A 20,990-nucleotide genomic window follows, 5' to 3' on the forward strand; every position below is an offset into this window, starting at 1 on the left:
CATATTGGTTTTCTGTTTTGTCTGGAGACCCTGCTGCCTGTGTCTCCCAACCTCTCCCTGCCACTCTGCTTGCCTATCTAATGTTTGTCTGTCTGCCTGTTTTCTGTATGGTTGTTCTATGTGGGAGCTGTCCCAATTGGGTGTCCCAGCGTTCCCTTCTGTCTGCTTGTCTGTCACCGCTCTGCTTCTTTGTCTGTTGTCTGCCTGGTCTTCCAGCCTATGCTGTTTTTGTTTTTTTCTGTGCAGGAGCCGTCCCACTTGTGTCTTCCCAGCGTCGCCCTCTGTCTGCCTGTTATGTCTGGCTACCTGTCTAGCAGCCTGTCCTTTTCCGTCTATCTGTTCTGTCTTGGGACTGTCCCCTCCACACGCCCCTGCTTCCTATCTCTTCCCCTTTCTCCCTATCCCCCGACTCCTGCCTCCACCTACGCTGCCCCCAGTATCTGGAGCTCTCAGCGAGCTCCCGACAGAAGCCAGTCTGGGAACTACAAGTCCCGGCAGCCCATGTGGCAGCGGCGTACGTAGGCGCCGCGGAGGGGCGGGGCTTGACGGCCGCAGACCGACTGCGGCATCGTTCCAGTCACGGTCGCGTCGTGCAGGTGCCGCCCAGCCCGGCCCCTCCGAAGCTCGCCTCAGTCGGTGTCCCCGACCGTGCCCCGGGGCCTCGCACGCCGAGCCCAGGCCGCGGGCCACAGCGGCCGGCGATGAGCGCGAGGAGTCGAAATGAGCGCAGGTGAGCGGCGGCCCGGCCCACCCTTCGGGTCTCGTCCCCAGGCACCCAGAGACAGATTTAGGATGCTACTGCGCACACTCTGGGCCAGAGGATCCCTAGAGCCGGGGGTTTCTGCCCTCCCCATCCCCTCTGAATGCCTTCGAGCCTGAGAGACAGGTCCCGGTGACGGACGCGATGCACCGCTGTGGGGCTTCCGAGCAGCACCCATGTGTGTTGCACGAACAGGGGTTAGGGAAGCTCTCTACAGGGCCTGGATGGGAGACCTGAGGCACAAATGCACTCCTGACCCCAGCCTCAGACCCCTACAGAAGGCTTGTCAGTGGCCAAATCCAAGGACCACATCCTGCACGGCCCACCAAACCCCACCAGATGCAGATGGCTTGCTAACCTCCCGGTGCTTACATGCCCAGCCCTTAGTCTCTCACCATATCTCTGGCCCCGTCCACAACTTCCATCCTACTGTACCTTAGGTGAGGGAGGGAAAAGAATAGGGGGCGAGAACACAGCTTGTGATAAGAACAAGGTCCTCCCCTTATGCATCAGACCCTGGATCTGCACTTGGGCAAAATCTCTAGCGTCTAGCATCTAGAACCTAGCTAAAGACCTCCCAGGCGCACCAGCTTGATGAAGGCTCATGGCCATGGGGGAGCCACCAGAAGTAGATGCTGGTGCCCCGGGCCACTGACAGATTAGCAGCAGGAAGCTGGGTCTTCCGCAGGAAATAAGAGGTTCCCAAATGGCTTTGACTCCAGATCTGCTCAACAGTGCTGGTGCGGCTGCCCCAGGGCCGTGAACTGGGCTGAAGCCTTGTCTCTGTCGTGGAAGCCCCGTATGTTGGTCTTTCTCTCTTGGCCTGCCTTTTCTTGGGCTTTGGGTTTGGGTTTCTGGCTGGGTGCTGAGAAGGGTATCAAACCTGAATCTTTTGCTCTAGTCCCGTTACATTGCAATCTTTGCATTATCTTATTTATTTATTTTTTATCTTTTTTAAAGATTCGTTTTTAAATTTTAATAGTGTGGGGGTGCAGGGGGGTTACAGAAGGTTGGGAGTACCTAACGTGAATGATGAGGAGAAAACTCAGACCCTCTGGAAGAGCTGACTATACTCTTAACCGCTAAGCTATCTCTCCAGCCTCTATTATTTTTAGGTTTGAAGATTGGGGTCTCATGTAGCCCAGGCTGGCCTCGAATCCAATATGTAGTCCAGGATGACCTTGAACTAATCTTTCTGCTTCTATCTAGTGCTGGTATTACAGTCATGGGTAGGTCACTAAACCTAGCTCTCATTTTAAATATTTGATCATCATTATTATTATTTTGTGTGCGCACACACACACACACACGCATGCACACACCTTTGCTACAGCCTGTGTGTGTCGCTCAGAGGACTTTTCCACCATGACTTCAGGTATGGAACCCAGGTCATGAGACTGGTATAGCCAGGGCCTTGGCCTGCTGAACCGTGCAGCCACCAGCCCTCCCCCATTTTAAATGAGAATCTTACTCTATGCTTTTCTCGGGGCAGCTGGCCGTGAGGGTGAATTAAAGGCCCTGAACATGCAGCCAGGCATGCCAGCTTCCCCATTTGAGGTCATAGGATTCACAGCCTGGTTCCTCAGTTTCCCGGTCTACGGTTTCAGCATTTCCTCCCTCAGAAAGCTGAGGTAAACTTCTGCTGAGGGAAAGTCCCTCAGGGGGCCTTGGCTGTAACACAGGAGAGGCTGGAAGAGCTTAGCGTTTTCATCCCCCAAAGCCCACAGCCTGTGTGAGCCAGCTTGAGGTTGCCTTAGTGGTGAGTCCTGGATCGCCTTCCCTTGACAGGTGATGTGTGGCTAAGCCTGTCCAAGTGCTTTGAAGATGTCCTGTGTCCCTGCCAGTCAGTGCACCCCTGGGCGTGGCCCTTAGGGACGCTCTAGAGGTTTCCTTAGATATGACTTCCTCCTTTGGCAAGATCCTTTGCCCTCCATCCCGAGGCTGGCTGTGAACATCCTTGTGAAATAATGGGGTGAATGTTGGACACTAGGAAGGAACTTTCCAGATTCGACCCCAGGGGCTGAGAGTAAGGGAGAGGCTAGAGACATGGGTGGGTGTGTGGGCGGGCGAGCAGGAGCAAGGGTGCTCCTGACCCATGCTCTCCCTGCTCCGCAGTGCTTGGGTGTGAGTTCATTCATCCAGTGCCAGCTGTGAGTAGTTCAGGAAGCAACGGGCGAGGGTGAGAGTGGGGAGAGTGGGGGCTTTGAAGAAGGCAGGCCCATTTCCAGTCTCTGGCCCCTGGCAGAGTGGCCGTAGAAGGCTCAGCACTTCCATTCATAATCACAGTAAGAGGCTCCTTGTCCGGTGTGGAATCGGGTCAGGTGATCCGCTCAGGGTTGGCCCTGTGACTTCTTTATCAGCCTGAACCCTATCTAGCTGGTGCCCCACGGGCCACTAGCTACAGGAAGGAGCTGATATTCAGGGCTGGCTGCAGGCCAGCACCCCTGCAGGTTTCGGTCTGGGTGATGAGAAAAGAGAGGCTGCCACGCCCTGGTGAGAAGCCACACAGCTGGCACAGCCTCAGACGTCCTCTCTGGCTCCGGCTGGTGCACATTCCCCTCTTCCACCATGTCTGCCCCGGCTCGCTGCACACACTCTCATTTTAGAGATTAGAAATGGAGGCCCAGAGAGGCTGGGGCACCTGCTTTGTGAATCACAGTTTGGCAGAGAGTGCAGTTGATGACGGAGATATTTTTTTTTTTAAAGATTTATTTATTTATTATATATAAATACACTGTAGCTGTCTTCAGATACACCAGAAGAGGGTATCAGATCTCTTTACAGATGGTTGTGAGCCACCATGTGGTTGCTGGGAATTGAACTCATGACCTCTGGAAGAGCAGTCGGGTGCTCTTACCGCTGAGCCATCTCTCCAGCCCGATGACGGAGATATTAAATGTGGATCTTGGGCAGCGTACCTCCCACACCTGTTTCCCAGCCATAAAATAGAGACAGAAGTGGTACCTGTTCCGTAGGGTTGTGTGGAGGAGAAGGCAGGTGATTGCTGCGCAGCCTGGATCAGCCCTTTGAAACCCTGAGGTGCTGTTGCCTGACCTCCCTGAGGGTGGGTGAGCTCCCCCTGACATTGTAGGCAGATGAAGGGCTCTAGCACAAAGCACTACTGGTGGCGAAGGACCTGAGAACTTCTTCCTCAACCTCCTGTCTTGAATTCAGGTCCCCTCCGTGAAAGCCGGGCTACTCCTTGGGGCCAAGAAAAAGAAATGTTCTTTCTGGCTGGCCCCCACCCTTCGTTCCCGGCTGTTCCTTGTAGGTGTGAGAGCCCAGGATGCTGGCTTCCTGGCCCTGCAGGCCTTAGTGCCCTAAACCCAGGTCCCTGTGAATGGGCGCCCATCCTAGGATTAAGAACCACTTCAGGCACATGGGAAGTATGCGCTTCCTTCAGTCCTGGTTGCCACACCCAGATTTGTGTCTGTTTTGTTTTGTTTTTCAAGATAGGGTCTCTCTGACTGTCCTGGAACCAGATCTGTAGACCAAGCTGGCCTTGAACTCAAGCTGGCCTTAAGATCAAGTGCTTCTGCCTCCTGAGCGCTGGGACTAAAGTTGTGCACCACCACCTCCCAGCCTAGATTTGTCTTTGTATAAGACCAATAAATCCATTGTTTAATTATGAAAATAATAAGCCAAGCCAATCTGAAAGCAGCCTGCCTGGGCTTGACTCCCCGAGCTCCCATATCCTTGCTGTGTGATCTTGGCCGAGTTATTTAGCCGCTCCCTTTTCTTTAAAAGAGGAGGCTTGTGGGTAAAGAAAGGGCTTCTGTGCAAGCATGAGGTCCTGAGTTGGGATCCCCAGCACCAACATAAAAAGAGCTGATACTACAGCACACACCTGAAATTCCCTCGCTGTGAGGACAAAGACAGGGGGTCCTGGGGACACTCTCTAGCCAGCCTAGACGAACTGGTGAGCTCTAGATTCCGGGAGAGACCCTGTCTCAAATGAGGTAAGGAGGAGGACAGAGAAAGATTCCTAATGTCAACTTCTGGCATGGGGTGTGTGTGTGTGTGTGTGTGTGTGTGTGTGTGTGTGTGTGTGTATGTGTATGTGTATCTGTGTGTGTCTATATATACACACACATGTGTACACTTGAGCCCGTACGTGCACACGCAAAACACACCTACACACAAAATAATGAAAACAAAAATGGAGAGATACCTGGCAGAATTATTATGAGAGCCATGTAAAACGGGCTGGGAACAGAAGCCTCAGTCGTGGGAGGCTTGCCACTTACCTCTGACCCCCAAGCCCCACCCAGCTGGTCAGGACTCTAATGGTCTGGGAGAAACTGCAGGAGGCTCAGCCTCTAGGGACTGTGTAGTCCGGAGACTAGGGATGCTCTACAGCAGCCGTCAGAGGAAAAGTTGGGCTTGCTGGGTAGAAACTTCTAGAAAGACTCCTGCCCTGTTGGGACCACAGCCCTGCAGATGGGTAGGTGGGAGGAAGGGAGGTTCCTCCGCAGCAGCCTGGTGCTAGTCCCTGATGCTGACAGGATCACTGTGGATTTGACTTTATAAGACACTGGGCACCCAGTTTAAATGAGAACAGTCCGGCCCCTGCCCGTGGGTGGCTGTGTAGAAGGGGAACATGGGTGAAATGCAGTGCCCCACGCAGGCAGAAGCAAGACACAGGTGTTTAGGCAGCTCCGTGCCTCTCTCCAGCTCTGTCGAGAGAGCACACTCCTGAGAACTGACTAATGGGCCATTCAGTTCACAGGCTCAGAAGGCCTGAGGACAGAGTGATGAGGCAGGGGAGGCCTGGGCTTGTGGCCTGGTGCTGGACTAGCACTGTAAGGACCTGGGCCCCTGCCTTCCCTTTCTTTTTTTTTTGGTTCTTTTTTTCGGAGCTGGGGACCGAACCCAGGGCCTTGCGCTTCCTAGGCAAGCGCTCTACCACTGAGCTAAATCCCCAACCCCCTGCCTTCCCTTTCTTTTCTTTTTTTCTTTTTTTCGGAGCTGGGGACCGAACCCAGGGCCTTGCGCTTCCTAGGCAAGCGCTCTATGCCTTCCCTTTCTTGACATGTCTCCATCCTGTCCACAGACAGCAGCCCGCTCCTGGGCAGCACGCCCCCCAGCTATGGGACCCTGATGACAGGGACATCAATCGATCCCCTCAGCTCCTCAGTTTCATCCGTGGTAGGTGGCAGTGGGCGGAATGGCACTCGGCCTGCCCCAGCACCCTCCTGACGTCTGTTCAGTCCCTGTCTGCCCCCAGTTTCATCAGCTCTGTCTCCTGCATCTCCAGAGGCTCAGCGGCTACTGTGGCAGTCCATGGAGGGCCATCGGCTATCACGCCGCGGTCTGGATGCTGGCCGGGATCCCTTGGCTGCTATTCCGCTGGAAGCCCTTGTGGGGCGTGCGCCTGCGCCTGAGGCCATGCAGCCTGGCCCGCGCCGAAACACTCGTTATAGAAATAAGAGACAAAGAGGTGAGTGAGGCCAGCTGGGCTTGAGACGTGGGACAGCGGGTGCTCCGTGCCACCACCTCTGGGCCTGCGCAGGTGGGCAGCAGGCAAGCCTTCATCTTTCTGTTTGTACCTCAGCACCCCAGTCTGAGCAGTGAACAGAGGCAGCAAGGTGTGGCCCACCGGGCTCCCTTATATTTCAGTAGCTTTTTTTTTTCCCCTTTAGAAAATACTTTATTAGTTTTCATTTTTAAATGAGTACATTGTAGCTGTCTTCAGACACACCAGGAGAGGGCATCGGATCCCATTACAGATGGTTGTGAGCTACCATGTGGTTGCTGGGAATTGAACTCAGGACCTCTGGAAGAGCAGTCAGTGCTCTTAACCGCAGGGCCATCTCTTTAGCCCCTTATTAGTTTTCATAATCAGAGCCACATAAATAAGACGTTACCTGGAGATGGCTCTAAACAGGAGCTTTCATGAGGGCTTCTGTTGCCGTGATAAATGCCATGACCAAAAAGAGAAGGTTTATCTCAGTCGCAGGTCCACAGCACAGCCCATGAGGAAATCCTGACAAGAACTCAAGTCAGGAACCTGGAGGCGGAACTGATGAGGGAGCCATGAAGGAGTCCTGTTTACTACTGGCTTCCTCCCTGTGGCGAGCCCAGCTCAGTCTGCTCTATTACACCATCCAGGACCACAGGCCCAGGGTGGCACTGCTCACTGTGGGTGGGGCCCTCCCATGGAATCGTCAAGATTCCCGCTTCTCAAACGACTCTAGCTTATGTCACATTGACCCAAAAAAAAAAAAAAAAAACAAAAAAAAACAAACAAACAAACAAAAAAAAACTGGGTTAAGGGTGCTTGCCACATAACACGGGAGGACCTGAGTTCAAATCTCCAGCCCTCATGTAAAAAGTTGGGCATGGTTGCCCATAATCCCTAGCACTGGGGAGGGAGAGCAAGGACAGCAGTCTCTCTGGGTCTTCTGACCTCCAACCTACCACCAGGGTCAAGGGGTGACCCTCTTTCAAGGAAGTAAGGCAGAGATGGATCGAGCAAGACACCCGGTATCTATCCTACCCTGGAGTATGTGTGCACATGCAGGTGCACTGACATACACACACACACACACACACACACACACACACACACATAAAGGTAGTCACATGCATAAAGACTATTGGGTGTAGTGTGCTGTCTAAATGGATAGCCCTGTGTCTTTGCTGTCCCCCAAGGCCACCTGGCTAAGGGCCTGGCCTGGGAGGATGGAGGCTCTTTGGAAAGGCTGAGGTCACACCTCTGTGTTCCAGGGTAGCTCCAGACAGCTCTTCACTGTCCAGGTGCAGACTGAGGCTGTTGTCGACGGCAGGTAAGACAATGAATGTCCCTTCCCAGGGAGGAATGGGAGGGTGGGCTACCCCCTGAGTGACTGAGTAACTCCCAAACCCTCCCCAGCCTGGAGCTGCCCTCACAGGCCAAGGCAGAGGATGGCCGGAGCCTGGCGGCCGTGGGAGTGGCACCGGAGAGCATGTGGCAGGACACTACGCAGCTCCACAGGCAGAAAGAGGCAGTGAGTGGCCAGCTGGGCTCTAGACCTGGCCTTGCCCTTCTCTGGGCATCCAGGTTACACTCTGTGAGGGAGGACTGGGCTCACAATTCTGTGTCTCTCTGGCTCTCGAACTCCCAAGCTTCTCTTCCCTGTGATGCTGTCTCTGTCCCCTCCCTTCCCCACCTTGTGAGTGTGGATGTTCCTCGTCACCAGGCCACCTCCCATGGCCTCTCCTCTCTCACCCAGAAGCAGGTACTGCGCTATTACATCCTCCAGGGCCAACGCTATGTCTGGATGGAGACCCAGCAAGCCTTCTGCCAAGTCAGGTAGAGCCCCCAGTCTTGGCCACACCATCTCTAACAGGGCGGGTTACGGTACGAAAGCATAATGGGGCTGGCCTAACCCAAGCTACCCTTGGCTGCACTGAAACCTTGGGCAGTTCATGAAGCGTCTCTCAGCTGGGAGCTGCTTCCTGTAAATGGGGGATGGCGGCACTTCTCCCCTCCCAGGGTCATTTAAGGTACACCTACTAGGTGTGCTTGAGTCCCTCAGAAGCAGGGTCCTAGATGAGGGTAAAGGAGACATGAGACCCAGAACAGTACTGGGAGGTGACAGTGGAAGGTGCCAGGCCTTGCTACTACCAAGAATGTCAGGAGCCCCTTGACCAGCATGTAGATGTGACTCCTCGGCTCCCACTGGTGAAGCTCCTGGGGAGATGGATTCGGCCACATTTGGGTCTTTTTGCCTCTCATACACTTTATGCTCACTCAACCAGGACAGTCCTCTGGTAAATTAGGGTGTTTTCGGGGGGAAAGAAGGGCTCCACCAGCCTTTGCTTCGTGGTAGTGACAGGAACAAAGCTCGCCAGCGTGCTTGTCACTTAAAGTTGACTTTACCTCAGCAACCCACAGCTCGATGAGATGGATGTGTCTACTGTTCCCATTTTGCAGTGGGGAAAACAGAGGCACAGCAAGGTTAACTGCTTTGCCTAAGGTGTCATTGGTGTGGACAATGTTTTGTCACGGACCACAGCACACCCATCCCCCACTGCTTTCGCCCCTTAGTGAGGTAGTTTGTGACCTGGTCACAGGAATGGATAAACTGAGTTCTCCTCTCAGGGTTTAGTGTGACTGAGGGGGGCCTCACATCTCTGGAGCCCCAAGTTCTCAGCCTGAGAATGGGGTGTGGAGCTCAGGTTCTGTCACCCAGACAGTGTCCCCTCTCCACCTCAGCCTGCTGGACCACGGTCGTGCCTGCGATGACATCCATTGCTCCAGTTCTGGCCTCAGCCTCCAGGACCAGGCTGTGAGGTATTTGCTGTCCCGGCCGGGGGCCCCCATCTTGCGTTTCCTTCCCACATGCCTGTCTTGCAGAGGGTGCCTTCTCAGGACCTTGGTTTCTTTGATGGGACGTGGGGTCTCTGGACCCTGGGACAGCTCAGTGGCCTCCTTTCTTACAGGAAGACCATTTACGGCCCCAACGTGATTGGTATTCCCGTCAAGTCCTACCTGCAGCTACTGGTGGATGAGGTAAAGCACCTGGTGTCTGCCACCCACGGCCGCTTATCCGAGTGGGGTCAGTGTCCTCAGCCTGAGAGACCAGGCTGAGGATAAGGAACGTCCATGCAGAGCTTGCACCAAGCCTGCAGCAGTGCAGTGCTGAGGCAGACCCGAGAGTCCAGCACAGCCTTAGGTTAGGCTAGGAGGCTTGCGTTAGAGCTGGTCCTGCTGCAGAGCCCAGTCTGCTCAGTGCTGTTGCTTCCAGATGTCAGCCTGTGGATAAGAATCAGAACTGTACAGTCTGTTCGCCCCGGAGGAACCCATGCCTCAGGGCAGAACAAGATACTGCCAAGGTCACACCTAGTCAAAGGGATCATTTCTACTTGAAAATCACAACTCAGCCTTCTGCAAACACAGGACAAGCACTGTGACTTAACCCTCCTGTGCTCAGTCTTCTCCCATGGTGCCTCACCACTGTGTGACACTTAGGAAGTGTGGCAGGGGTCCGACAGATCGACAGATCGTCTGGGGACAAATGCCTGTGTTCGCCTAGCTGTGGCTTGGGGAATGTCAGGCAGAAAGGGGATTGGGCTTAGGCAGGCAGCTGACTTGGCTTGGCTCTCGGCAGCCACCAGCTCTGTCTCCAGTATCCAGGCAGCCCAGGGATATGATTGATGCTGCCTCTCCCCCCTCCGCCAGGCACTGAACCCCTACTACGGATTCCAGGCCTTCAGCATCGCCCTGTGGCTGGCTGACCACTACTACTGGTATGCTGTCTGCATCTTCCTCATCTCGGCCATCTCCATCTGCCTGTCTCTCTACAAGACCAGGAAGGTGAGGGCAGATGGCCTGGCAGGGCTGGGCAGGGTGTCCCCGAGAGGCTGCCACCCACTCCGCTCCTCTCGCCCCTCTCCCACAGCAAAGCATGACTCTGAGGGACATGGTCAAGTTGTCCGTGCGGGTGCAGGTGTGCCGACCCGGAGGAGGTGAGGAGCAGGCAGGGGGAGGCTGAGAGGAGGGGCAGCGGGGCGGCTGACCTGACTGAACCCCACGTGACCACAGAGGAAGAGTGGGTGGACTCCAGTGAGCTGGTGCCCGGAGACTGCCTGGTGCTGCCCCAGGAGGGCGGAATGATGCCGTGTGATGCTGCTCTGGTGGCCGGGGAGTGTGTGGTCAATGAGAGCTCCCTGACAGGTAAGCCCGGCTCGGCACGAGGCCCAGAGCCTGCTCCTTGCCATCTAACCCTCTGCCTTTTGCTAGAAGCTTCCACTGAGATTTTCTTTCAAGTAATAGTTGTGGCCCCAGCACTCGCCAGCCATATGCCTTTAAACACTCTGTACCGGGTTGGGGATTTAGCTCAGTGGTAGAGCACTTGCCCTGGGTTCAGTTCCTAGCTCTGAAAAAAAGAAAAAAAAAAAAAAAAAAAAAAAAAAAAAACACTCTGTACCTCAGTTTCCCCACCTGTAAAATGTGGTTGCCAGTACTCTGGGGTGGAGCACGCATAAAGTCTCTTATCAGCAAACCAAACTTCTGAGACTCTGCGCCATGCAGGAGGTTGTGGTGCGTGAACCACGGTCCCTGCTTGTGTCCTGAGTTTCTTCCACACGTGTGTATACACTGCTCCTGCAGCTCTTTCGGCTGTGTGGTGGCTTGTGGTCCCGTTTATCTGTTTCTCACATCGTGTATATGTAGCACTCCACACGCTGTCTAGGAGGCCCTGGTGGGCCAGGACTGATGTACTCCTGAGTCTCCTCTTGTGCGGATGGAGCCGCCATGAGTGGCCACACCTGTCTGTCTCAGTGCACTAGACTGTCACAGGGGCTCGCACCTGGGATCCCAGCACTCAGGAGGCTGAGGCTAAGTGTCCAACATGAGCTTATGGGGCCATTCTCATTCAACTACCACAGGGTAGGCTGGACCCTCCCACTGAGCTAAGCTCCCAGTACTTTGTCCAGGCTGCCTTTGAATTTACTCTGTAGTCCCAGCAGACTTCAAACTTGTAATCCTCCTGCCTCAGTGTCCTGAAAAGCTAAGATTACAGGCTCTCTGCCAGACCCATCTTTGGGTTTTTACCTGTGTAATAAGTTAATGAAAGCAAACATGGTCATAACCCCAGCACTCAGCACACAGAAGCAATGTTACTCAAGTTCAGGTCTAGCCTAGACAACACAATGAGACTAACTCGAAAGACTAACAGCAAAACCCTCAAAACACAAAACAAAAAAAGAGCCAGAGGACTAGTGTGGTAACACACTGACAATCCCAGTACTGGGAGGTTGAAGCAGGAGGGATCAGGAGTTCAAGGTCATTGACTACATAGTAAGTTTAAGGCTAGCCTGGGCTATATTAAAACGAAAAAAAAAAAAAACCTCTGGCCTCTGATTCTCATGGACTATCTCACACTTACCTAATCTTAGGGATGCAGACAGGCTAAGTTCCCCCAAAATATGCATATTATACATGCCCAATAAGCCTGTCCTCACAGGAATGGCATAAGGGATTCTGCTTGCCAAGCCTGCTGCCCAGGGCTTTGTAGGAGTGACCCCTGCCCCCTGCAGATATCCTCATTAGTTAGACGTGAAGTACTGGCACACATCCTTAATGCCAGCCCTCAGGAAGCAGAGGCAGGTGGATCTCTGTGAGTTTGAGGCTAGCCTGGTCTACGTAATGAGACCTTGTCTTAAATGAAAACAACACAAAAAGCAAGATGTGGCCAAGTGTGGTGGCTCACACCAGGAATTCCAGGACTCTACAAGCTAAGTCAGGGAGATCACAAGTTCGAGACCAGCCTTGTTACAGAGCAAGACCGGTCTGAAGTCCACAAAAATGATGTGTTTGTGGTGAACTAACTCCGGGAGAAGGGCTCCCCAAACATTGGCTCCCAGTAGGCTTTCACTAGCTGGGCAAACTACCCTAAGCAGGTTCCTAGGAGCAAGTGCCTTCCCTCAGGACCACCTCACGGTCTCAAGCCCTTTGCCCGTTCTGCCTTATTTCCCTCTCCTTGTCCACCCAGTCACAGAGTTAAGTGTGGCTTTAGAAGAGCCGTGGGCAGCTCTTAGCTCTGTTGGTGGGAGGGAGAACCCTGAAAGCCTCTTACAGACCTTACCCCATGTCCCTCCTAGGAGAAAGCATCCCAGTGTTGAAGACAGCCCTGCCAGAGGGGCCCCAGCCCTACTGCCCAGAGACCCACCGGCGGCACACTCTCTTCTGTGGCACCCTCGTTCTGCAGGCCCGGGCCTACCTGGGACCCCGTGTCCTAGCCGTGGTAACTCGGACAGGTACATTTCTGGAGGTGGGGAGGAGTGCTGACACAGGGCAGGACAGACCCTCGAGCATGGCCCCACCACCGTCTCTGCCACTGTGAGCTTCTTCTGCTCACACCCAGTTGAGCCTCTAGGTCCCAACTTTTTTTTAATGTGTGCTGGTGTTTTGCTGTACGTTTGTCTGTGCGTGGGCCTCCCTGGTGCCTGCAGAATCCAGAAGAGGGCATTGGATCCCTTGGAACTGGAGTTGGGGATGGTTGTGAGCTGCCGTGTGGGTGCTGGAAAATGAGCTCATGTCCTCTGGAAGATCAACAATTGCTCTTAACCCCTGGGCCGTCTCTCCAGCCCTCATGTCCTCATCTTAGCAGAAGTCAGGCAGACTGTAAGCTTTTCCATGTTTGTGGGAGACGGCAGAGGCTTAGCCCTCTCCATGTAAATAAAACCACCCATTTAAGAGGCTGTCTGTTAATGTCGCTTATGGGGGACCCTGCCCAGTGGCAGCAGCTGGTAGCTTATGCCTTTAATCCCAGTACTGAGAAGGCAGAGGCAGGTAGATCTCTTAAGTTTGAGGCCAGCCTGGTCTACAGAGCAGGTTCTAGGCAACAGGGGCTACATAGTGAGAGCCTGTCTAAAATAAAATTCTACGGCAGTTGTGCGCTTATAATCCCAAGTGCTTGAGAGGTGGAGGCTGAGGGGTCAAAAGTTAAGGTCCAGCCTGGGCAATTTAGTGAGACTCCCCCCAAGTCAGAATAAAAAGAGGGCTTCAGGAAAGTGCAAGGGTTCTCCGCAGGGCGCTTGCCTAGTTGGATAAGGGTTCAATCCTTGAACCACAGAAAGAAAATAATAATTGAGAGAGAAAAAAAAAAAAACTGTAGGGGTTGGGCAAGCCTTGGGAGTTGTCCTCTGTGGACCCTAGTGCTGATGGCTGGCCCTGAGAATGTCATGGCCCAGGGTGCAGGCAGTGGGTGAACGGTGGATGGAGCTTGCTCTAACCCCTGTCCCTGCCTTGGCTTCTGTCCGCCCCCAGGGTTCTGCACAGCCAAAGGGGGCCTGGTGAGCTCCATCCTACACCCACGGCCCATCAGCTTCAAGTTCTACAGACACAGCATGAAGTTTGTGGCAGCGCTGTCCGTCCTGGGTGAGTAGGCCGCATACCTCACTCTGCCGGCAGCCCCAGCCCGGGTGGGTCTCGGCCCCGCTCACCGCTTGCTGTCTCCGCAGCTCTGCTCGGTACCATCTACAGCATCATCATTCTCTACCGAAACCGGGTAAGCCAGAGGCCAGGTGGGGCTGCCAGCGTGCAGGGCCTACCCAGCCCACCTCTGGGCTCACAGTGCCTCCTCCCAGGTGCCCGTGAAGGAGATCGTGATCCGAGCTCTGGACCTGGTGACGGTGGTGGTACCACCCGCCCTGCCGGCCGCCATGACCGTGTGCACACTCTACTCCCAGAGCCGGCTGCGTACACAGGGCATCTTCTGTATCCACCCGCTGCGCATCAACTTGGGGGGCAAGCTGCGCCTCGTGTGCTTCGACAAGGTGGGACCTGGCTGGCAGGGCTCGGGGGACTGGGCACTTGACTTGCTAGACACAGACGTCATCCAAGTGGGGACCACTCAGAAGCTACCCTTCACAGCCAGCTCCTACCCACTCTGTCTCACGCCTGGCAGATAAAATGCCTGGAATCCTTTATTTAATTGTTGAACCACGTGGGGCTGCTATGCTGGGCACTGGAGTTCACAGCCCTGGAATCCAATAGGAACCAGCACGGGTGGCGGTGGGGGGTTGGAGGGCCAGCGTGGTGTGTGTGTCCGTGTGTCTGTGTGTATGCATGTGTGTGTGCATGTGTTTGTCTGTGTCTGTGTCCCTGTCTCTGCGTGTGTGTGTGTGTGTGTATCTGTGTGTGAGCCTGTCTGTGTGTGGAGTGTGTGCCTGTGCGTGTCTGTGTCTATGTGTGTATATCTCTGTGTCTCTGTATGCATGCGTCTGTGTGTGTGTGCACATGTGTGTGCCCCTAGTGAGTGAGCGCACCAGCGGCACACTGAGGACAGAGCCACCATGAGAGCATGGCCAGTTTCCCCCACTGAGCTCTCCTGTGGTGAGCACGGGCAGACCTGGTGGTGAAGAGCAAAGATGTGCAGTTTTTTAAGAACACCGAGCTATGGTGTCAGAAGGGAAACACCAGCTGATGGTCCCTCAGGGCGGTGATCTGAGGGGCGAGAGGGAAGGCTGTCAGACTCAGATAACTGTGGAGGTGACTCCAGCAGGGACACAGGGTCCAGAACGGGTCTCCTCTGGCCCTTGCTCCGGTTCCTGTGGGACTTGCCTAGCTTGGGTGTGGGGACCAGCTCAGCAAGGCCCGACTCAACCAAGGACTTGGCACTGTCCCCTTGCAGACAGGCACCCTCACGGAGGACGGATTGGACATAATGGGGGTGGTGCCCCTAAAGGGGCAGATGTTGCTGCCACTGGTCCCAGAGCCCTGCCACCTGCCCCCAGGGCCCCTCCTCCGAGCACTGGTCACCTGTCATGCCCTCAGCCAGCTACATGATACCTTGGTGGGCGACCCCATGGATCTCAAGATGGTGGAGTCTACAGGCTGGGTGAGGAGGCCAAGCAGGCCAGACCCCTGCCTCAGGGCAGCTAGGCCTAAGGAATTCTACCTTGTATCTCCCCAGTGGTCTCTGTCCCGCCTGTAGTCACTCTTAGTCACAGCAGAGCCTTGCTTGTCAAGTGTCTGCCATCTGCTGGTGTCCCACCGTGTACCTTACCTTTTCTCAGTCACTACACCATGGCCCTAGCCTAAGCTCGAAACCTGCTTCTTCACAGAGATTTTAATAATGTACAACTTACCAGTGGGACAGCCAGAGTGTCCATTTGGGTCTTACCCCTTCGGTCAGGAAGTCTTCCATGAGTCTAGTCCGGCTGGCCCTCTGTTTGTCAAGGCCCCGGGTCCCAACCCCCATTTTTGCCCCTAACCAGGTCTTAGAGGAGGGTTCGGCTGCAGGCTCAGCACCTGGGACCCAGGTCTTGGTGGTAATGCGACCCCCACCCAGGGGGCCTCAGCAACAGGTAAGCTGCAGAGTGACTGGGGCTTGGGGCCTTGGGAGTGGGCCCCGCAGTGAGCCCCTCCGCTTTCCTCCCCCCACAGGAAGAGTCACCAGAGCCAGTCAGTGTCCTCCGCCGCTTCCCCTTCTCCTCTGCCCTGCAGCGGATGGACGTGGTGGTGACATGGCCAGGGGCCACCCAGCCTGAGGCCTACGTCAAAGGCTCCCCAGAGCTTGTGGCCAGCCTCTGCAGCCCCGAGACAGGTGAAGGTGGCAGGCCCAGAGTCCACTAGTGGGTGTGAGCGTAGAGTGGGGGTGGGTTGCGGTCTGTGACACACACATCCCTACAAGCCCTGATGACACGCTCTCTCCCCACAGTGCCCAGAGACTTTCCTCAGGTACTGCAGAGCTACACAGCTGCTGGCTACCGAGTTGTGGCCCTGGCTGGCAAGCCACTGCCCACTGCGCCCAGCCTTGAGGCCGCTCAGCAGCTGACAAGGTGAACCCAGTCCCAGGGTATCTGGAGGGAGGTGCTAAGCCTAGGCAGTTGCCCCTGCGTGGACTAGGAATGGCATTGGTGCCTGTCTGACCTCTTACCTGGAGATGTCAACCTTCTAGGGACACTGTGGAGCAGGAGCTGAGCCTCCTGGGGCTGCTGGTCATGCGGAACCTGCTGAAGCCACAGACGACCCCAGTTATACAGACCCTGAGGAAGACGGGCATCCGTACTGTTATGGTGACAGGTATTACAGCCTGGGTCTCTGTGAGGAGGGCACACCTGCCCTGTCCTGGCGAAAGGGTGGCTTCCCAGCATCCCCTGCTGCAGCATCTTTGTGAAGCCAGACCCTTCCCCATCTTTCCATCACATGTGTCACTGTCACCTACATCTGACATGAGCTCGGAGCTCTGGGGCTCAGAGTGGCATGAGTCCCTAAGAGTGAGGTGAGTGTCCACCCAGCCATTTACCTGTCGGGTCACCAGAAGGCCACTGATGGGTTCCAGGTCCCTCCTCCGGATGGGATAATGGTGTCAGGCTAGAAGGTGTGACAAGCTCATAAAGCAAGGATTCCCACTGGAGCAAAGGGGCCTTAGTGGGCAGTCTGTCTGTCTGACACACCACAGCCCTGTGCTCACTCACGAGCACACATGTGCTGTGCCCCAGTCCTGAGGTTTCGTGGAAAGTGCAGAGCTCAAGTCCAGCCTCCAGTTGCTCCTCCGACTCTCTGGTGGCTCGGTTTACCACTGAGGACAACTGTCTAGGAGCATGGCTCGTTGGCTAGTTCACTCTGCTCAGCCATGGTTGAGAGTTCTAGTGGATGGTCTACCTGTAAGGGTCAGGGTGGGGTCAGGGTGACACGGCCCTGGACAGTGTTAGACTCTGACCCTGCCTCACATACCTAGGGGACAACCTGCAGACAGCAGTCACGGTGGCCAAAGCGTGTGGCATGGTGGGCACCCAGGAGCACCTGGCTATCATCCATGCCACCCACCCTGAGCAGGGCCAGCCTGCTGCCCTTGAGTTCCTGCCAACTGAGCCCTCTGCGGCCATGAATGGGGCAAAGGTAAGATGCACCAGTGCAGGCCGTGCCCACTCAGTGACACCCTTCCCCATCACCTGACCCAGGACAGTCTCCAGGGAGGGAAAAGGTTACTGAGCTGAGTTTCCTCATCCCTAGGATCCTGTGCAGGCCACGGACTACCCCGTGGAGCCGGAGTCCCAGTCCCGTCACCTGGCCCTCAGTGGGTCCACGTTTGCTGTCCTTCAGAAGCACTTCCCCAAGCTGCTGCCCAAGGTAGAGTTGCCCAGGGAGGGGCTCTGCACTGCCCGTCTCTGTGTGCCAGGTGATGTTTCAGCCCTCCCCTCTCACACCCCAGGTCCTGGTGCAGGCCACCGTCTTTGCCCGCATGGCCCCGGAGCAGAAGACACAGCTAGTGTGTGAACTTCAGAGACTTCAGTGAGTTCTGTGTGGGTGGGAGCACTAAAGGGTGAGGGATGACCATGAGTGTGTCCGTCTGTCCACTTACCTCCCTCTTCAGGAATTAGTGACCCTTCACCTTTCAGAAGTGCCCCGGAACTGGACATGCTAGCATATGCTATAATCCTAGCACTTGGAAAGCAGAGGCAGGAGGATTGCTGCTAGTTCAAGGCCTTTGTGGACAATGTAGGGAGACTGACTCAAACAAGCAAGCAAAAAAACCAGGGCTGAGGATGTCACTTACTGTGTTCCAGGCCAGCAGGAGTAACCAGCAAGGGCCTGTCTCAGTCACAAGCAGATAAACACCTAGGTTGGGCTGGAAATGTGGTAGCGTTTAAGAGACCTTGGGATCCGTGTGGAGCACAGTAAACCATAGAGGTATCCAGGCAGGCTCTCCTGTGTCTGTCATGCCAAAGACAATGTCATCTGTTTAGCAGCACCTCTTGGTCTTTAGGCCGGACTCTCCCGATAGCCTGTGGAGGCTCAGGCGATACCTACTCTCTTCCTGTCAGGTACTGCGTGGGCATGTGCGGGGATGGAGCCAATGACTGTGGGGCCCTGAAGGCGGCTGACGTGGGCATCTCACTGTCCCAGGCAGAGGCCTCAGTGGTCTCTCCGTTCACCTCCAGCATGGCCAGTATTGAATGTGTGCCCACTGTCATCAGGTAAGGCAGGCGGGGCCGGTGGGTGAGGGTAAGGGGATGCCTGTCAGGAGGTAGGGGCTGTTAGCAGCTGGAGCCACTGATGTCCGTCCGTCTTTGCCCCTAGGGAAGGCCGCTGCTCTCTGGACACTTCATTCAGCGTCTTCAAGTATATGGCCCTATACAGCCTGACCCAGTTCATCTCTGTCCTCATTCTCTACACAGTGAGCATCCCGTAAACCCCAGACCCCAAGCCCGCACGCCCAGCAGTGTCCCACCAGGGAGGGAGAAGTCAGGGCAGCATGGCTAAGAGGAGCTCAGTGCCTTCTAAGCTGTGTGACTGACTCAAGGCCGTGAAGCTCATATGGTTCTAAACCTTTGGACGTGGGTCCTGAGAAGTGGGGCCGCTGACTTGCACTGTCAACTCTCTCTAATTCCTGAAGCTTCCAGTCTGTGTGTCTGTGTGCGTGTGCATGCACCCCAGGGGCCGAGGCAGTGACAGAGCCAAGACCCTGCCCTGCGGGCCCTCCCTTCCCCTGCTCAGAGCATGCCCTGTTTGTCTCCACCCATGGAGGAGTGTCCTGAGCCAGATCCACCTCCATCAGAGCTTCTCTAGAGCAGAGACAAGTGTGGCCCGGAGGGCAGCCCCTCGGGTTTGGCTGTATGTAAAGCGCTCTGCTGCAGGAACTTTCATCTAGGGGCCAGGACAGATCACGGGGACATGCCTCCTAAGGATGCTGGGTCAGCCAGGGCAGGAAGGATTCTTCTACAGGCTCCATGAGGGCTAGAGCTCTGCAGGAGCTGGTCCTCAGCTTCTCTGGCCTTTCCTGCCACAGATCAACACCAACCTGGGAGACCTACAGTTCTTGGCCATCGACCTGTTCATCACCACCACGGTTGCCGTGCTCATGAGCCGCACCGGCCCTGCACTGACCTTGGTGCGAGCACGGCCACCAGGGGCGCTGCTGAGCGTGCCTGTACTTGGCAGTTTGCTGCTGCAGGTGGCCTTGGTGGCCGGCATCCAGCTTGGGGGCTACTTTTTGGTCATAGCTCAGCCCTGGTAAGTAGCAGGAGTTCCTGGCATGAGCACTACCCCTGCCTGACATCGTCGCTCATTCCCTAACCCTACCACCACGGTCCCCAGGTTTGTGCCTCTGAACAGAACTGTACCCGCACCTGACAACCTGCCCAACTACGAGAACACAGTGATCTTCTCTCTGTCTGGCTTCCAGTACCTCATCCTGGCCGCAGCGGTGTCTAAGGGGGCACCCTTCCGCCAGCCGCTCTACACCAACGGTGCTGCCGCGTGGGGGGCTGGGGGTGGGCTGAGGGGTGGCAGCTAGAATGGAGAAGGGACCCTGAGTAGAGTGTGCGTTTGTGTGTGGTTGTGTGCGTGTGCATGCGTCCCAGGGCGCAGCGCCATTGCTGACAGACTCCCCCACCCCCAGTGCCCTTCCTGGTGGCCCTGGCGCTCTTGGGCTCTGTCCTGGTGGGCCTCATCCTGGTCCCCGGCCTCCTGCAGGGGCCACTAGGACTGAGGAACATTGCGGACAGCTCTTTCAAGTTGCTGCTGCTGGGTCTGGTCGCCTTCAACTTTGTGGGCGCCTTCATGCTGGAGGTAGGGCCCACACTGATGGAGGCTGTGGGAGGGACGTGGAGGACCCAGGCCCAGCTGTCCCTCCACACCGTTCCACTGCCCTCTGCAGAGCGTGCTGGACCAGTGTCTCCCAGCCTGCCTGCAGTGGCTGCGGCCTAAACGGGCCTCCAAGAAGCAATTCAAGCAGCTACAACGGGAGCTTGCTGAACGTCCATGGCCCACTCTGCCCGTTGGCTCCATGAGGTAGTGCAGGCCTTGGAGGGCATGCTGGACACTGGATCTCCCTGCCCCTGAGCCATGACCGGAACTCTCCCTAGAGACAGTACCAGTCACCTCCCACAGCCCTGAGGTTGGCTGTCACACTCCTGGGGACACACTCGCCTGGGGAGGCGTTGATTGTTGCCTCACTGTGTAGAGACAGCAGCTACCAACTCCATCCGGAGCAGCTGTCATGGAGCAAATAAAGTGCCGGCTTTCCTGTCTTGGCAGCACTGGTGGTGTGTCCCACTGCCCGAGTTCCATGCTCACTGGATACCCGTCCTGGATACCGTCTCTGACCCGACTGCTCTTTTCATCTGACAGTACGCTTCCTTCCCAGCCTGAGTGGGGTACATGTTGCACACAGCCTAGCCTTTTTATTCATGCTATCTTGTGCCCTACAACTGGAGACCCCAACCCCATTTTATAGGTGGCCACAGCTAAACTGAGGCTCGAGGTCACAAGAATGGCTGCACTGGGTCTGACCTCAAGTTCTCTATTCCTAGCCGTGCAGGAGAGAGGAGCCACAGGCTTGCCTCTAGCTGTGGCTTTGTAGAGCCTGAGAGCTACCTCACTGGGGGCCTGTCCTCTGCCCGCCACTCCCTCATCCTGGGATGTGTTTGTGGTCTGCTTCCTCAGATAAAGCCAGGCTGTCAGCCCAGGTCTCTGTGGCAGAACCACAAGCCCTGTCCCCTGGGAAGGGTGGGTGCATCTGACCTCATCCCATTAGTGGCTGCTGGCCAGGTTCCTGTGCTCTGGGGATGCCAGTTGGCTTGGCTCCTGGGTAGGGAGGACAGGAAAGCAGGGCTATCTCCTCTTCCTAGGCCTCCTCCAGCCTTGTTCTGGAAGCCTGATGTCGTTCACAGGCCACTCAAAGCCCAGGGAATGTTGGGTCAGTCTGGGACGGAAGGCACACCCTGGTACCTAGGTGCAGCGGGGCCCTGTGCTGTGATGGTGGAAACGTCAGTGTCTTAGTCAGTGTTC

At 55.7% G+C, this 20,990-nt stretch overlaps 1 protein-coding gene across 17 annotated transcripts; it reads left to right on the top strand.

The window, feature by feature from the left end:
- Window positions 1-551: 551 nt before the first annotated feature.
- Atp13a2 (ATPase cation transporting 13A2) lies at window positions 552-20,239 on the top strand. 17 transcript variants are annotated; one of them, XM_087550125.1, is made up of 29 exons: window positions 552-730; window positions 5,814-5,908; window positions 6,018-6,200; window positions 7,490-7,548; window positions 7,635-7,749; window positions 7,978-8,054; window positions 8,961-9,038; window positions 9,188-9,257; window positions 9,927-10,061; window positions 10,147-10,213; window positions 10,290-10,421; window positions 12,350-12,505; window positions 13,518-13,628; window positions 13,712-13,758; window positions 13,838-14,026; window positions 14,884-15,090; window positions 15,470-15,559; window positions 15,639-15,798; window positions 15,913-16,033; window positions 16,153-16,277; window positions 16,936-17,096; window positions 17,211-17,327; window positions 17,410-17,489; window positions 18,023-18,175; window positions 18,279-18,375; window positions 18,988-19,211; window positions 19,296-19,447; window positions 19,600-19,769; window positions 19,858-20,230. In XM_087550125.1, exons 1-29 carry the CDS (start codon window positions 721-723, stop codon window positions 19,993-19,995), a joined length of 3,519 nt encoding a protein of 1,172 aa, XP_087406251.1. In that variant the 5' UTR covers window positions 552-720; the 3' UTR covers window positions 19,996-20,230.
- The last annotated feature ends 751 nt before the right edge of the window (window positions 20,240-20,990 follow it).

The sequence above is a fragment of the Rattus norvegicus genome, chromosome 5 (genome assembly GCF_021556685.1).
Source record: "Rattus norvegicus strain SHRSP/BbbUtx chromosome 5, alternate assembly SHRSP_T2T, whole genome shotgun sequence".
In the NCBI taxonomy this organism is placed as follows: domain Eukaryota; kingdom Metazoa; phylum Chordata; class Mammalia; order Rodentia; family Muridae; genus Rattus; species Rattus norvegicus.

Coding starts and splice junctions, on each gene's coding strand:
- Atp13a2 (XM_087550125.1), top strand. Junction 9,039..9,187: donor CTCCAGGACCAGGCTGTGAG/GTATTTGCTGTC, acceptor CCTTTCTTACAG/GAAGACCATTTACGGCCCCA. Junction 10,422..12,349: donor CAATGAGAGCTCCCTGACAG/GTAAGCCCGGCT, acceptor TGTCCCTCCTAG/GAGAAAGCATCCCAGTGTTG.